We start from the raw sequence: 19133 nt of genomic DNA, 5'->3' as shown, positions 1-19133 counted from the left end.
CTAAATAGTAATCTTTCTCTTTTATCTTTATTTATTAGTATCTTTATTAGAAAAAGTAACAATGTTACAAAATAATAGCTTTTTGGTTTGTTTGGTTTTTGACACAGTTACAGGAATAAAGAGTAGCAGCCATTTCCTTAGATATTTCTTTGATTTTTTTAGTAGTTTCTTGTGTCCTCTTCTAGTCCCTCTAGCAGCCCTGGCCTTTATCAGCAATACCAATGAGTTATTATTTCCGCTAATGGACCAAACCCAGCTATCAACTCTGCCTCACCAATTCATCTCCTCAAGTGTCTGGAGTGTGTAAAGTAGGCAGTTGAATAGAGTTAGAACGGAAGGCGGGTTTGTAACTCTGGTTGATCGCCCTTCTGTAGTGTTTTATCTTTTAACCCCAATTAGAGAATGATGGAACATTCAGGGAAATAATCATAATTACGAGTGGGAATGTGTACCACCATGTCAAGTATTATCTGAGAGCTTCAGTTTGAGTTGAGTCTCAAGGGTAAGGATTTTTTTGTGTTATTGAATTATGTGAGGAAGAGGTTTTCGCTCGGTTATAATTCATTACAAGGGTCAAAAGAGTGTGTGTTTGAATGCACACAAAAGGAAAATGTGCATTTACAATTCTTCCATGTCAGATGCTTTCTTTCTAAAACAGCCTGCAAGAAAGGATATGAATTGGTGGTCCATGCCACTGTGATTTCTGTTTAAATACATATATGTGGGAAACTTCTTTGATGTTTTTCTTGTCAAGAGTAGTTGTGTCATCCCGAGCTAGTGCTTGGGCTCTGAACTATAATGGTTAATTCATAGGAGTGATTGGAGTTGAAAGCTAGTGCTGTTCTTTCTTGGGCCGGTTATTTTATAAAGGTGTGTTGGAATACAACAAGTTCCGGTGGTGTGATTAGGGTAAGGATGGATACTGAACTTTGTGGACCTGGATGAGGGAGTTTCTTTAGTGTGCAATGAGGGAAGAGCTTCTTCGTGTGCTGGAATGTCCTTTTATGAAAATTTCAAAATGATTCTCAAGGTGGTTAGTCTAAAAACTGACTTTTATGATACAGGCGAACCGGAAGACCTTGAACTGTTTGGTTTAGTTTCAGGCCTTATTGTGAACAATTCATCAGTGATTATGATATTCTAAAGGCAAACATATTCTGTAATGTTTTATGTTGTACACTACCTTTTAAAAGTTTGGGGTTGGTAACTTTTTTTCTATATAGCCAATGTATTTTTGAAAGAAGACACTTACCAAGACTGCATTTATCAAAATACATTAAAAATCGTAATATTCTGAATAGTGCTGTCACATGATTAATCGTGATTAATCGCATCCAAAATAAAAGTTTTTGTTTACATACTATGGTGTATGTGTACTGTGTATATTTATTATGTATATAATAAATACATACACATACAGCATATATTTTGAAAATATTTACATGTATATACATTTATATATTCATATTATTATATTTTATATTATATATAAATATATTTAATATATAAACATAACATATTTTTCTTAAATGTATACATGCATGTGTTTGTAATTATATATACATAATAAATATACACAGCATACACGCATATATAATGTAAACAAAGACTTTTATTTTGGATGTGATTAATCGTGATTAATCATTTGACAGCACTAATTCTGAAATATTATTACAATTTAAATAACTTTTCTATTTGTATAGCATACATTTTAGAATTGGATTATGTTTTCCTGTCATGACAAAGAGTTTTCAGCATCATGACCCTTCAGAAATCACTATGATATGCTGATTTGCTGCTCCAGTAACATTTCTTATTATTATCAATGTTGAAAACAATGACTAGTTTTTTTTTCAGGATTCTTTGATGGATAGAAAGTTCCAAAGAACAGCAGTTATTTGAAATGGATATCATTTGTAATATTATAAATGCCTTTCATTTAATGCATCTTTGCTGAATAAAAGTATTAATTAATCCTTAAAAAAAAATCTTACTGACAGAACTCAAATAGTTAAAAAGTATTATTTTTCAAATTATTTTATTTTTAAATTTTTACCATGAATCGTTTTGTTGTAATGGCTTTTAAAAAATGAAAGAACATGAGCCAAAGAACAGCTGTTATTTAAAACAGATATCATTTGTATTTGTATTATAAATAACTTTAATGTCGCTTTAGATCAATTTCATGCACCTTTGCTGAAGTATTAATTTCTTTAAAAAAAGTTTTTAATTATTATTATTTATTTTATTTGTTTTGCCATGAATCCTCTGATATTGAAATGGCTTTAAAAAAAAGAAAATAACATGAGCTTTATTATATTTCCCAAAGACGTCAGAAAAGGTTTACAAATTATATTAAATTTTCTTCATACCAAATAGTAGCTTTCTGCAAAGACATCTAGCATCTGTTTGCATTTTATATGAAAAGCACAGATCTGTCAATCTGCGCTACCCGGTGGGATCACAGTAACACCCAAGTACCTGTCAGAATATAGCAGCTTCTTCCATCTCATCCAAATTGTATTCGTTCTATAATAATTAGGTCATGTAGGACAGGCACAATAAATACAAACCGTCACACTGGTGGCTGTTGTTGTTTGCCTCGGCTGCACGAATAATGCATGTCTTGTGGTAATGCAGACTGTCAGACACAAGTAGAAGGAGAATTTCAGAGAGCAGAAGTGGGTAAAGCGGGAGAAAAGGGCCTTTCTTACTCTCTACAGTGCGTCATTTCTGGACTGTTGAGCTTCAAAAGCCGAGAGGGCGAATAAGATGCTCATTGTGTGATCGTGAGCGGGATGAATAGCTATTGAAAGCAGGCCGAGGTGATGCTAGGGGCGGGACGCACTTAGGCAGAGTGGGAGTCGTGAAATGGTGGTCGTATCTATTGCTGGAGAGCTTTTGAAGGCTGAGCTGAGAACTTTAGACCACCTTATTCAGCCATAAGACAATAAACTGGTGTGCTAGATCTTGGTTTGTAGCTCCCAAAGGGATTTGTTTCTCACCGATGCTATACTATTAAAACAGTTCCGTCTTAGTGTCCATCAATAAACACAAAAGCTTTCTTGGCTGCCTCTTCCTTCTAATTTCTTTAAGATGCTCCTTTTTCATCTTCTCCTGGAGGTGAAATTGGGACGCTCTCACAACTTGGACTCAGCTTAAATTTAGGCTACGGGGCAGTTTGTTTTCTGTCTTCTAGACTCGTACGAGGTATTGATTTATTCATGATGGTCTTTTCTGTGTGTGTCATGTTTTGCAGAATGAATCTCGTATTCTTCGTGTCAAGGTCATTGCTGGCATTGATCTGGCGAAGAAGGACATCATTGGTGCCAGGTAAGGAAGAACTAAAGGATGCGTCCGGAGAGGCGGTGAACTATTCCACCTGCTCAGTCTGTTCGCTCGTTCATTAGCAAATGCAAATGTTGGAACCGCTTGGATGTGTGTGTGTGCGCGCATGAATGTGTTTGTGTATTTCCTCCTTTAGTTATGTGCCTGAATAACTGAGCTGCACTCTGTGAGTTTTTCTCTCATTTAGACAATAGACTTATCCAAACAAATGATCTGTCTGCCAGGAAAGGAGCACAAAGGGAAAATGCTTGGCTGATCTCATTTGTGCAATGTTCAAAGTTCTATTTATTCAACTTTGAAGTTCTCAGGTTCTAAAGTCATAGGTCAGAGAGTGCATAAATTACTCAGAGTGTCATTTCTGGTCATATCAATTAAACGTGTGTTTGATGTTTGATGTCAGATGTTAGAATAGATTGCATAAAGCTGATGTCCTTTGATAGGCCATTCACAGCATTTTATGCTAACTTTGCACTAGGGTTTAAACCTTTACTGAAATTATAGCAGTCAATATTAATTGCAACCCATGAAATGTCTTGATTTCTAATACTAATTGTGATATCATAGCATAAACTACAAAACTAATCAATTTATCATTAGTTCGTTTAAAATTATTGAAAATGTGTGCTTAATATTAACTTGTAAAACAAATTACAAAAATATTAACAATGTTTAAATTATTTAAATTAAATTACAAACAATTCCACAAAATCTCAAAGATATTTTTCTTTTCTGAAACATCATTCACTGAGAAACTGCTAGTAAAGAAACTGCAAGTAACTCTTTGAATTAAAAATTAATAAATTCTGAATTAGAAATACAATTCCAGTCTTGTAAGTTGCACACTTTAAAACACATATTTTTTCACACCGTATTTCAGGTATCTAAAACCAAATTTTAAAAAAAGTGGCAGAATATGAATAAGGAATGTTTTGTAATATATTACAAAATGTTTGTACAAAAAAAAAACGGTGAACTAGGCCTACAGCAAAAGGACTTTCATACATGCATGTATTAGGCAATCATCAGCTAAAACCGTTTACAGTTATGGCCCTGGAAATGCCTGCCAATGTAATTTGTCCATGACTGTCATTTATCAGACACCATTAGTTAGCTAATAAATAACATGAGTTAAGGTAAAAAAAAAAAGATAACCACTTACATTTACAGCTGTCCAAAATGCAGTGTCATTTTACTACGGCTATTAATATTTTTTATGGGAATTTTGACATCCCTACTTTGGACGTTTGCAAGTTAAGTTTATACCATACAATTGTAATACATTTGCAGAACCTAATAAAAATGTAGATTTAAATGTTCCTAAGATGTCTAAATAAATTGGGTTTTGTTTTTATTTTAGCTTCAGACTTGTGTCTTGTATGGATTCAAGGCAGGTTTGGTATCAAATTAACCTTTGATACTAACCCTCTTCATTGTGAGTAAATCACTCGCATATGCGACTAAATCTTCACTCTGGGCAACTTAATGATGTCTAATATTAGCCAATGGCTAATAAATTCTCAGATTCTGAGAATTCTGTGATCTGTGCTATATCTTAAAAGATGTGCAGCGCACCTGTATTTGACATACCGTAAACTTTAGTGTATTGGCGCATGATTCGTCGTCGCTTTGGTGAGAGCAGAGAGAGCAAGAGAGAGTCTTACGTAAATGCAGAATTGACGTGCTACATGTAAATGATATTCTTTGTTATCCTTTAGATTTTTTCAGCTTTTAAGAACTGCGTGGTTTTCCGGTAGTGGGCGGAACTAAATATCAAATAACACAGCATCTCTCAAACACATAATCATCCCTATATTGATCTCAACAAATCAGTTTGAGTGATTGCACACAACCTGATTAATATTCATGAATCCAGCAGCTCATAAATCCTTAGTGCATTTTATACTGTTCTTATTAGCAAAATTCGTATTATTATTATTATTATTATTATTATTATTATTTTATCGTCTTATCAGTATTATTGTTCAGTAAAAATGGGTTTTTGTTTATTTTTTTTTATTGAATTTTTTTTTATTAACAGAAACACTGAATGACCAAAAAGCACCCTGCACCACCAGTCCTAAATTCAGTTAAAATGTCTATGCATTCATACTAGAGCCCGACCGATATGGATTTTTGGGGGCCGATGCCGATGCCGATATTAACTCGAAAAGAGCCGATTTATAAGCCGATATTTTGATTTTGAAAATAAACTGGATATTAGACCCATTTCCTATAAACTACACTTACACAACATTCAATAGTAAAATATCTGCCTGTTCTATGTATGTGGGCTGTATAAACCATTTTCCAGAAGGGATTATGTTAAAAAAAGCCTTAGATTACAGTCTCAATGACTAAACAATTGCACATCAAAAAGTATATATTTTTTAATGATCAAAAGAACACTGCATTAGAGGAATCTTTGCAGAAGTAGTCCCCACACTTTGCTGCTACAGCGTTCACCTTTTTCAGCCATCTGTAGGGCAGAAAGAGAGACAGAGAAAGAATAAGCATGTGTATTAATAATATCACCATGTATCATTACTCATGTCATCATTAGAATTATAATAATAATAAACAGGGATCTCCTACATAGGCAAAAATGAGAATATATATATATATATATATTTTTTTTATTTGTCAAGCAATAGGTATTACCTATTACCTACTTATATTTAACTATATTATTACAAAACATTTTCCTGTTATGTCTGTAAAGCTGCTTTGAAACAATCTGTAAAAAAAGAAGAAAAAAAAAGCGCTTTGTTCAGCTCACATTTATTTACATGTCCCCTCTGGTTTAATCATTTCTGACGCAACTACTGTAGTTACTGTAACTACACTATATTTGCTCTCACAGACACATTCACAACGGACCCGTATATCTTCTCCTCTTCTCTTTGTGCAGTCTGAATCAAAACATCGTTATGCGCTGACGAACGTAAAGTTAGCCTACTGTTACCGGAAGATTACGGAATCAATTCGAAGTTGAATGGTTAACGTTAGTGTCATGAACACACCGCTGACAATTTTGAGAAGAACCACCTTCAAACAATTTAAAAGCAAGCATTTAAGGGGCCTGCTAAAAAGGAAGCTATGTTTGCGTTAGAATAACGTAACAGTTGTTGTTTTTTCGAGGCACGCTGTACATAACTTCTAGTCATTGACTACACGCGCCCCCCTGCCATAGTTACGCGGTCATTATGTGGGAAACACTGCAGATATATTTAAAATAAGTTAAACGCTAACGTTATAGTTTGATCTCTTATTAACGTTCGCGCTCTTCCACTGATAAACATGGTATTAGCTTTGTGGCTAATCTAATATAGCAATGCATTAGCGGCTGTAAGTGATGTTACAGAATATTTAGAAGTGATAATGATAGGACCGTTAGCTAGAACTACCACACTGTTTTTTATATACAGTGTATGAACTAAATCTACAATCATTTCACATGACGAACAACAGACTCACCGTCAAAAGAGGTACATCTCAGTGGCTCGGCTGATAGCTTTCTTCTGTAGTGGATTTCTGGCGCTGGGTTGTCAACTGGGGAGCTGCAGAGCTCCCTCTGGTGGGCAAACTATGCAACACTCATAACATGAGTGAAGCATGAGACTCTTTTTTTTATGTTTCATCGGCCGTTATAAACGCCGATGCCGATTTAAATGCAATTAGCTCATATATTAATCTTGGTTACTTGCCCCAAATTTGACAACTCCTTCCTGAGCATACATGGTTACCAAGTTTTAATTCTAATTACTTAGTTCTATCATTAAATAATACTTGATTATCATAATATCATATTATAATGCTTGATTGACTGATGTTAAGAGTGTACTTTCAGATAATTAAAAAGCTGTGCCATTTTACAAACATATACAATATTATACAGAATATATATATATATATATATATATATATATAGATAGATATAGATATAGATATATATATATATATAGATATATATATATATATATATATATATATATATATATATATATAGATATATATATATATATATAGATATATAGATAGATAGATAGATAGATAGATAGATATAGATAGATAGTATATCAGTCTGGCGAGTAAACTAAAAAATATAATTGCCAAGATGTCCATAGAGGGTTGGATACCAAACCATCTTAAGGAAAAGTTCACTTGTAGTAGTTCAGAATGAAAATTATGTCGTCATTTACTCACCCACCACTTGTTCCAAACCTGTATGAGTTTCTTTCTTCTGTTGAACACAAAAGAAGATATTTTGAAAAATGTTGGGATCCGAACAGTTGATGAGCACCATTTACTTCCATAGTAGGAAAAAATAAATTCTATAGAAGTCAGTGGTGCTCATCAACTGTTCAGATCCCAACATTTTTCAAAATATCTTCTTTTGTGTTCAACAGAAGAAAGAAACTCATACAGGTTTGGAACAAGTGGTGGGTGAGTAAATTATGATTTTCATTCTGAAAGTGAACTATTTCTTTAAATTTTCAGAAGGCTTAACAATTGACACCTAGTCACAAATCTCTAAGAGTTGAACTTCAAAGTGGAGGTGTCTTGGCCCTCTGTAATGTGTAATGACTATACCACTCCGATAAATACAGCCTTATCTGCTGTTATCCACTCTTGCATAATGGACTTATATTTGTTTTTGCTGCTTAACTGACCAGTGTATTTCCTTCCTTTTTTCTCTCACAGCTAGTCACCTCATTCAGTCCAAGACAAAAAAATGTCAGTCAATTATTAGCTTTTGGGAAGTATTCTATGTGTGTAGCTATGAAACTTGGAAAGCAAAAATGGTAGCCTTGTGGTTAGTGCATCAACATATAGCACAACTGCGCTCACGGTGACCCAAGTTCAATTCCCACCTCGAGGTTCTTTACCGATCCCTCTCCTCTCTCTCCACCCAATGTTTTCCTGTCAGCTCTCCACTGTTCTTTCACATTAAGGGCATAAAAAGCCCTTAAATATTTTTTTTGAAGTCTCTTAAGCTCACCAAGGCTGCATTCATTTGATTAAAAATACAGCAAAAATTTACTTTTGTGAAATATTGCAATTTAATCTACTGTTTTATATTTTAAAAATATTTTATAGCAATTCTAGTAATTTATTTTACTTGTGCTGTTTAATGTTTACATTTATCCATTTCTAAATATTTTCCAGATTCTTTGATGAATAGAATGTTAAAAGGAACAGCATTTATTTAAAATAGAAATATTTTATGTCTTAACTGTCACTTTTGATTTGATTTTGATTGAATTAACGTGTCAGTTAATTTCCTTCCTCCTAAAAAATCTTACTAAACCCCACTCTCATGTCAAAGTTGTGATCGTTGTTTACTGTCCCAGTGGATGCAAAAGCGAGGGCTCTTCCAAATGTTAATCTTGGCTGGTTGTCAAAATTGGTACTACAATAAATTGGTGGTAACTTGATATTAGAACAATCTCTTTAAAATGAGTCCGTTCATTCAACGGCCATCTTGGCAACCCAACCGGACAGCTATTTTCCAGCTATTTTTTATAATGTGTATATAGTAACCATGTGCTGTGGAAACTCTTGCGAGTGCACATTTGCTGTTGCTGCTGCCATAGAGTTAGGATAGTTTTGTAACAGTCAAATGTGAATACACGTCTAGATTAAATAAAACAGGCCATATCAAAAAGGCGACTGGTTCTTGTTACTAAAAAGAGGAACTTCCTTTCTGTCATATAGAGGATTGATTTTCTATGAGTGGTCTGTCTCCTCATATTAACCTACGCTGTCATCAAAAAAACATTAAAAATAAACATTAAACAGCCCTTTTGCTGCAAAACCAGTTTTTGATTCAAACAGGGAAAGAAAGTGATGTGTAGAATGGCTTGTGTTTATCTTACTCATTTTGCTTTCTCAGTTTTCTCTTTCTTTCTGTCTCTCTTGCTCCTGTGGTGTAGACGTCACAGCTCCTTCTGTTCTAACTGTGCTGATCTGCTGTAGGCTCCATCAGACCTGTCTGCTCCAATCACAGAGTCCTGGAGAGTGTGTGTGTGTGTGTGTGTGAGAGAGAGAGAGAGAGAGAGAGAGTTCACCTGTCAGCATGAGTGTTTGTGTATCCCAACATCCTATTCGCCACATTCTAATGCCATGGGTATCTCCTCTATGGGCAGATTGCTTGACAGCACGAGTCTGTATCTGAGGCTGGCGTGTTTGGTTCATGAGTACCATGCTACATCTGTGCTAATTAAAGCAGAAGACATGCAGCTGAGCAAATGGATGCCACAAGGCACCATCACAGATGTCTGAACGGAGAAAGTGAGGAGGATTTGAATAGACAAAATCTGTAGGCTCCACACAGAACATCTCTCTCATTTTCTACCTCCTTTCACCTAGATGACCCACTCATGTAATGAAAAGCAAAATATACCTTATGAAACAATGATTTATTATCTTTTATTTGTATTTAAATTTATTTCTGTATTTTATTTCAAATGTTTTTAATAAATGCCACAACAAACACAAACATCACTGTAGTTTAGAAGAGTATATTTATTCCCCTTGGTTAAAAGCCTTACATTTGTTAACATCCGCAAGTAATTTCTGAATGTTTTTGGCTATGCTAAAATCAGTCTCTCAGAGAGCCTCCCCTCTGTAAATGATAGCAAAAGCTGACCTCTTATAAAAAAAAAAATAATAGAAAGAAAAGGAGCATGATATCTGGTCTATTTCAGATTTAAAAGTGATATGAAGCATATTGCTTTAATGTAGTCTTGGCAGAAGGTTCTGCAGAAAAGTGAGTCCCTTTCCTTTTTTTTTTTTTTTTTGGCAGTAAAGAGCTAACAGTTAAGAGCTTTCACTTATTTGGTATGTGTTTTCTTTTTTTCTTTGCCAGTAAAGAGCTAAAAATTAAGTGTTTCACAGATTTTACTTAATTGGTATGGATTTTATTTTATTTTTAATTTGATTTTAATTTATATTTTATTTTATTTTTCTTGCGTTAATATGAACAAAAAAGATTTTGTGGTATCAAATAAACAGTCTGTCAGTCTGTTTTTGGCTTTGGATTCTTTTATCCATATATTTGTTTCAGTAGTATTTTAGTTTTTGTTCATCTTTGTTGTTATCCAAGCGTTCTTAAACCTTGTGTTGTCATTTGACAGCAGATTGCTATCAGCCTTAAAAGTCCTTGAAAAATGTCAATGAAGCTGCAGTTTTTGCACATGCAGTCGATAATCCTGTTCACCTTTAGTTTACTTGAATCAGCTGAGATCAGTGAGTTGAGTGTGTTTTCAAAGAGTCCCCCTTTTGATTTGTAGTTTCTTCTGTTCTCCTCTCATTTCAGTTTTTTGCACACAATCAAGTACCGAGCCAAGTCCCCTGTGACAAAGTCGCCCATCTCTATGGTAACGGTGCACACTGTTAGTGTCCCTATGACACCTGAGCGGCTCCGTGGCCTTTAACACAAGAAAATGGGACAGTGATTTGGGCGTCTGGGGTTTCTCTAGTGCTGGCCAAGAGAATCAAAGATCCAAGAAAGCCCAAAGCAGACAACGTCACTCATCACTTCATAATGATCTACCCATTTTAACAGCCATTTTTTTCAGTTGTTTTATACGTTTTTATATTCATATGCTTTACTTTTATCTGCACACATAAATACGTCACTCATCACTTTTTTTTGATCGTCTCCTGGAAATGAAATTTCCATTTATAGCCAGAGAATATCCATCTGTTCAAAATGCACAATATGTTTACAAAGGTAAGAGCGTCCAGTCTCAAAAGTGGTATATTGTTTTATCCTAATCAAGAAAGCCAAATCCTTGCATAAACATTCAATTAGAGGCGACTGGAAATCCAGACACTGCAATTAAAATCCGGAGAAGGCAGTTTTCAGCTGCACAACAGACTAAAGAAAAGGAAAGCAAGGGAAGCAAAACAACTGTTCCAGAAGCCAGTGAATGAAAAATGCTGTGCTTGACTTTCAGGCTTAAACGTCATTTGCATATTTTCACAAATTAAAAAAAAAAAGTGCATACTGCTGGTGATGCTAAATTACATCAGCTAAAGTGTCAATATTGGGTTGCTATGATATCATGAGATTGTTTCCAAACTACATAATTTAAAAGACCAAAAAAAGTACAAAAACTTAAAATTCCTGTTAGACAAAACTTTCATGTGTTTTCACCCTAACATGGACAAAAACATATAGATCTTGTTATCTGTATATGTGAGACCATGCTGTAGTGGATGTAGGGGAAAGGTGTCGGTTAGTCTTATAAACCAGCATGAAAACACCCACTAAACCCTTACGGAGAGTAAACCACCTTGGATTCAGTCAAATCAGCAGTTTCTAGTAACACAACCTGCCATTTTTCCTTTCCCTTTTAAGTTTTCTGTAAATTCAGTAAAATTCTGTCAAGTTTTTATAAAAAACAACCTTGACTTGAACTTTGTGTTTGTTGTTGTGAAAGTCTTCACATCTCCTTGTCACTGTAATCTCTTTAAGGTTTCAGGTGTAAAATTCCATATGGAAACATAGGGTGCGTCTCAGTCAGCTCCCTTGTTTTGTAGTCAGCGCACTGATCAGGGAATCTGCCATTTTAAGGGCTGTCTCAAGTGCGAAAGCCTTCCAGTGCACTGGAACGTTCGCTCCCTGAAAAATCCCACAATGCACTGCAAATTCTAGGGAGCCTTGCTCACTATGTTTGTTTACTGGAAATAACGTAAGCGAAGATTTGAAAAGACCCTCCATAGACAGCAATGCATCTACAATGTTCCCAGGTCCAGAAATGTAGGAAGGACATCAGTAAAATAGTCCATGTGACATCAGTGGTTCAACCGTAATTTTACAAAGCTGCGAGAATACTTTTTGTGTGCAACGAAAACAGTAATAACATAATTTATTCAACAATTATTTTCCCCGAGTTACATTCTTCCGACATCTTGGAGAGTACCCCAGAATGTTATCAACGTAATCAGCGTTGTTTATGTTCAGTAGACAGTGCGCGCATGCTGAACGTAAACAACACTGATTATATTGATAACGGCATGAGGGTGAGTATTTAATGACAGAATTTTCATTTTTGGGTGAACTAACCCTTCAATTCCAGTGGTGATGTTTTACTATGTTGTCTGTTGATGTTCTACGTCACTGGAAATGGAGTGGTCACTGTCCCAATATGCAGTGAGCCAGGGCATTTACGAGTGACAGGATTCGTGTACAAAATAAATAGATTCACTAGATAGGGAGCTTATTGAGATGCACCCATAACTGGATAAGTTCTAAAAAGAATATGTTTTGTCTGTGGTGATTAAGTAATCTGGACAAAATTCATTTTCAGGTATGAATGTGTGTGCTGTTATACAAACACAATGAAAGTACACACGCTTTTGTTTTTTCTCATAATGTCATTTATACAGTCCTGTGTTTATCTGAAGTTTCATATACTATAAAATGAAGCACACTTACTGTATAGAACTTTATACAGTTTTAGGTTTATTGCAAAAAATGTATTCCTATGACCGTCAATCATATCCTGTAAGATTCTTACACAACTTTTCCATATACATCTGACCTAATGTTTGATTTAGTCACTCATACTGTGTGTTTAGTTGTTCCGGTTTGGTAAATTAATGAGTACTTCAGTGCTAATCCTTAATGGCTTCCTTTCTTTGTCTCCTACTTTTCCAACTTTCCTCACCCAGACCTTTGCTCTTAGTGTTAGTCGAGTTGGTTTGGGAAATGCAGATGCTTTAAATCTGCAAAATCAGTGCTAATAATTCAATCATTTTTGCATATGTAATCTGATTATCTTCCTATTAATGTTTGTACAAAATACAATATTTCATACTTATAGCTAGCAGCATGTTTTTATCTAGATCTGGTACAGAAATGTTTTTTTTTTATTGCAGTTAAAAAAATTATACTACACAATCCTAGGTGTTATTATGTGTTTGTGAATCAATGGTTATCATTGTAGCTTATCTCTTAGTCAGAATTATTTTTCCATTGCCAAGATGTGACAGTTTTATTACTTCTCTATTTAATTGCCTGACCAGCCAAAGGTAAATTTTATAATACAAGATGAAAAATAAGTGATCTATCAGTATTGTAAAAATATGAATTCATGGTTTAATAAATGCATTTATCTTTTGTAGCTTTTGGTTGTATAAACATTTAATGTTCATTCTGTCTCTTTATTAAAAATACTCTTTGTATTTTGTCTCTTTTTTTCCTATTAGTGATCCATATGTCAAACTCTCCCTGTATGTCGCTGATGAAAACCGTGAACTTGGCTTAGTACAAACGAAAACCATCAAAAAGGTGAGTGTTATCCACACTCACTGGCTTGTTTGTGACATTGAAGTTTTAGGTTTTTCCTAAAGATTTTTTTATCTTAGAGTGATGAGATAAACTGGTGATTAAAGATGTTAAAGCCACTGCCACTAGGAGGAGTACTTCCATAGACCTGTGGTAGTACTGCATGGGCTTTCAAAGTTATATCAGGCCTTGAATAATATGACACAACAGTTATAACAATTTTAGAAATTCAGGACCTTTTGAATGTGTGTGAACTGGGGAAGAAAATGTGTTTTAATAAGATGGAAACAATGCCAGTCAATATGATTTTAAAATAAGCTTTATTTTTTAAAACATAATTATATCATGTCTGTCTTTTGATTCTGTAAACTATGACCCAGACATATTTCATGACATTCACTCTCACAAAGTGCTTGTGGAGGAAATGAGTGTATGTACAGTGACAGTAATGGAATACTAAATTATACTTCCCTGTTTATCTGTTTGTCCTTGTAATGCACATGCAAGGAAATAAACAACGAGCCAAAGAGAAGTCACTTACGATAACGTCACCAGAAATTAGCAATTTAAATGAGGCCTGATGTGACCTTTTTATATATGTATATATGTGTGTGTGTATATATATGTGTGTGTATATATATATGTGTATGTATATATATATATATATGTGTATGTATATATATATGTGTGTGTGTATATATATATATATATGTGTATATATATATATGTATATATATGTATGTGTGTGTATATATATATGTATATATATGTATGTATATATATATATGTATGTATGTATATATATATATGTATGTATGTATATATATATATATGTATGTATATATATATATATGTATGTATATGTATATATATATGTATATATATGTATGTATGTATATATATATATATATATATATATATATATATATATATACATTTATTTATTGCTTCAACAACATTAAATTACATTTCTGTTTACTTTTGGTCATTACTTTATTTGCTCATTGCTTTAAGACAATTCTATCTTTTATTTAAAGTAGAATCATAAATTAAAATATCATGATATATAAATAGTCTATTATTGTCTATATTTTTAAATATGGATAACACTTTAGGTAACATCATAAATTAACTTTATCATTAAAATGGAAAATACATGTAAAGTCTTTTTAATCTTAATTAATTTTAACACTCACTAATGCATTTTTTTACATTTTAAAATATGTGTGTTAATGTTATTCAGTAAACACAAACTAACGGTGAACTAACAAAAAATAATAAGTAGTGTAACAAATGCATTGTTAGTTTTATTATATTAACATATTAACTGATGTTAACTAATAGGATCATATTGTAAAGTGTTACAAATATAGGATTGAGAATTTTAATGAGTAAATATGAATAATTCATTTAATAATTATAAAATGTGAGAATTGGTAGGAGAAATATTTTTAACTGCAATTTATTATTTGTCAGAATAAATAATTTAAAAAATAAGTAAAACATTAATTGTCATTTCATATCAAAATTAGTCTTCATTTTCTTTAGCAAATTTGTTTTTTTTTATTTTTGGGTGAAATATCTTCTGGACATTTTCTTTATGGGGTTCTTTTAGACCACTGAATGAAAACTAAGAGTTTGGTGTACCTTGGGCAGTCGATAAATTGATTTAGCAAGCCAGTCAGCATTTGGGTCCATTCAGTTCCATTAAGTCACTAATCAGTAAAGTCCTTAGTCTGGAATCTCCTGTGCTGCAATGGCACACTCTTCTGGTTATTAATAGCTGACAATGCACCGCTGTGTGGAACATAAGCCTCCTCGTTCCCCAGGTCTCAGTGTTGATGGATGCTTTATACGTACTGCTTTGATAGACTGGTATGGGAACTCAGTGGCCTGTGGCACATAACAGCAGAGCATCTTGTCACTATAAACAGAGATGTAGACCTATGTTTTGACCAGGATTTTGGCAATTTGAAAATTTAGAAATGAGCAATTTGACACCAAATATACATAAAATAGACATTTATGTCATTGGGCCACATGCCTGATATTTTTTCCTTATTTAGTTATGTGCTTTTGGTTTACATAAGCATAGCTTGTGAGATGCCAGTTTAAAACATTTTTAACTACACAACAATGTTTACAATAGGCAATTACCTATTGTAAAACTTTGTATAGACACAGATAAATAAGGGTGAAGTTGAGTTGCAGGCTGTGACAAGATTTTCTGTTAGTCAGGAGGTGACAACTGCATGACCCTCAACAGACATGGAGATGGATTGACTAGTGGCTGTTTGCCCTCGCGTAAGAGGAAGTCAGCCTTGTCTAAGTTAAGCTTAAGGTGATGATTAGTTATCTAAGCTGGAACGTGAGAGATGCAGACTATGAAGAAAGTGGAAATGGAGGGAGATTATAGGATCTAGAATTGAGTGTTGTTGGCATAACACTGCTAAGAGAAATATGTGGTTTGATAACAGAGCAACAGATAATGTCAGTGGTCCCAGTGCAGAGCCCTGTGGGACTAGTAGTTGTGGGAAGGCTGTAGAGTATGTGATAGGTAGAAAATGAACCTCCTTTCTATCCTACTTGATTTACTCATTTTACCAAGTAGGATAGAAAGCAGGCAAACAGTTGAATGTCAGACGCAGAGGATATGTCAGGAAGAATCAAATTGGAGGAAATAGAATGCCCTGGCCATCACAAGTGATTCAGTCACTGCAATGAGAAAGGATTTCAGTTCACCAGTATGATTTGCTGACTTTATACAATAAGGGGATGAGCAAAGACATAAGATAATGAACCAGAGTTGGCACGTTGATTTTGCTAATGGTGTAAAAATTTTTTTTCATTAAATTGAATCAAAACTCTGATTAGTTCGATCATCACTCAAAACTCAAATGTCCTTGAAAGTCTCCTTGTGCAGGTTTTCTATTTATCAAAAATGTTTTTTAAAAAGGTAAATGTAGGTGTTTACTATTTACTGTTATATTGATGCATGTTAATGTATATGAAGTTAAATAAAGCCTCATAAGCTTTTATATACTGTATGAATAGAAGGCTGAAAATTATTGAGATCAGCCAGTGTTTCCGTCAGACGTTACTTTGTATTTTTCTTGTATAATTTACACCTGGGTGTGCTTCTACACTTTAATAACCCGGAGTATTTTCACAAGCTTTGGCACATGTTTCACAGACCAATAAATCAGATGTATTTACAGCATCCTGCATGTCTGTGTGTGTGAATCATATCAGTATGTACGTATATGTATGTTTATGACCCGCCAATCAAGGAGTTCTTGCGCAAATTACATTTTAAAGGGTTACTCCATCCCAAAATGAAAATTTTGTCATTAATCACTTACCCCCATGTTGTTCCAAACCCATAAAAGCTTTGTTCATCTTCGGAACACAATTTAAGATATTTTGGAAATATTGGAAAACAGGGAGGCTTGAGACTGTCCCATAGACTGCCAAATAAATAACAGTGTCAAGGTCCAGGAAAGTATGAAAAGCATCGTCAGAATAGTCCATCTGGCATCAGTGATTCAACCGTAACATTATGAAGTGATGAGAATACTTTTTGTACATAAAGAAAACAAAAATAATGACTTTATTCAACAATTCTTCTCCTCTGTGTCTCTCCAAATCAGCCTATCACAATCTCGCAAACTCTGACAAGCACGCAGATGGCGTACGCTCTTCTGTGTCAGCCACGCGGCGCCGATGCGTTGTTTGCTTTCAAACCAAAACGTAAATACACGTAAAAAACGTATCATTGTGGCACGTCTGATACAGAAGACCATAAGCTGCCTGCGTACTGCTCAAAATTGCCAAAATGGCGCTACGCTGATTTGGAGTGACACAGATGAGAGGAATTGTTGAATAAAGTCGTTATTTTTTTATTCTCGACGCTTCATAACATTACGGTTGAATCACTGATGGCAGATGGACTTTTCTGACGATGCTTTTCATACTTTTCTGGACCTTGACATCCAAAATATCTTAAATTGTGTTCCGAAGACGAACAAAGCTTTTACGGGTTTGGAACGACATGGGGGTAAGTGATTAATGACAAAATTTTAATTTTGGGATGGAGTATCCCTTTAATATGTTACTGTAAATTTGAGACCACATTATGAATCTGAGATTCACAATGTAAAATTTATTTGAAATATTTAAGATTCCACACTATTTTGTTGTCATGATTATACGATTTTGTTCATGTCAGTTCTGCTGACATAAGTTCTGAAAACTTTCAGTTGATGTTTTACTCAAATATACTGATAAAATAACTAAAGTCAGAAAACAGAAAGCATTTACTTGTTACTATTGCATATGTTTGTTTCTATTTTATGTTAAATCAATTAAGGTACTCCTCTGAGGACATTTAAATTAAGCTGTCAATCAATCTGCTATGTAGACTAAATGATTAAGTCCTTCTTCCACTTAAAAGGATCAATAGCAGCCAAGGGCCGGTGCACTCTCTCTGTCTGAATGTCAGCACCCACCCTTCTCTCTCTCTCTCTCTCTCTCTCTCTCAAACACACTAAATATCTCCCAATCTATCTCCTTCTGTTTATCTTTATCTATGTGCGACGGTAAAATATTTTATTCAAATATAGTAAATATTTGCCAAGGTCTCCTGTTCTAAATTTCCTTTGTGTTGTAAATTTCATCAAGGTAATGGAATACTTGTCACTGCTGTAGTTGAATAATTTTTTTTAGGTACCCTACTGGCTTTCTTACTTAAATTTCTTAACAAGCGGGTATAATCTTTCAGAATTTAATTAAGCATGTCTGCTTAAATTCCACCTTGATATCTGAATGATTTTGAGTTTGAATATGATTTTTAAGGAGAAAAAAAATGCTTTTAATGTTTTTTTTTTTTTTTTTTCTGTATTACTTTGACATTGACATTTCCATAAACATTACACATAATTTGTGTGTGTGTATATATATATATATTATTTTCTAGTGCATGCACAAAAAAGCTAGCTATGCTTTATTTCCCACCTGTAAGTTAGTAAATGTGAAAAACTTATGTTAATCAAGTTACCTGTTTAATTAATTGATCTTTTTTTTTTAAAAAAAGGTTACAGGTTTTGATAGATATTGTAACCTTACTATGCAAAACTACAGTTTTGTACAGTTCATTCTGAGTTGTGTGAGATAAATGTTCAAACGCATAAATAAACATGTTTTTGGTTATTTTTTTAGACTCTCAATCCCAAATGGAATGAGGAATTCTATTTCAGAGTAAGTTGATTTTTCTATCTTTATTTATTTACTTATTTTTTTGGTTGTCCACAGTTGAGCCCCAGATGGCTCATGTATTACATATTACATTACACATATATGGAAGGCACTATTATAATTGTTTAATTTTGATTTTGTTTTTAATTAAATCTTAACTTTGTCCAGTAATATTAAGAACTTAGCACTGAAATATTTCTTGGAATACACATCTGTTACTATGCCTCACCTTTCG

The 19133-nt window shown here is 33.8% G+C and overlaps 1 protein-coding gene across 5 annotated transcripts in view; it reads left to right on the top strand.

Annotated features, from left to right (window-relative positions):
- nedd4l (NEDD4 like E3 ubiquitin protein ligase) overlaps positions 1-19133 on the top strand; it is a 68587-nt gene that overhangs the window by 6883 nt on the left and 42571 nt on the right. For all 5 annotated transcript variants that reach the window (XM_042747977.1, XM_042747981.1, XM_042747979.1 and 2 more), the window contains exons 2-4: positions 3260-3333; positions 13567-13648; positions 18863-18901. In XM_042747977.1, the coding sequence (XP_042603911.1) occupies positions 3260-3333; positions 13567-13648; positions 18863-18901 (195 nt within the window). The remainder of the gene's footprint in view (positions 1-3259; positions 3334-13566; positions 13649-18862; positions 18902-19133) is intronic.

The sequence above is a fragment of the Cyprinus carpio genome, chromosome B21, assembly GCF_018340385.1.
Source record: "Cyprinus carpio isolate SPL01 chromosome B21, ASM1834038v1, whole genome shotgun sequence".
Lineage (NCBI taxonomy): Eukaryota > Metazoa > Chordata > Actinopteri > Cypriniformes > Cyprinidae > Cyprinus > Cyprinus carpio.
This window is presented reverse-complemented; position numbering and strand designations above follow the sequence as displayed.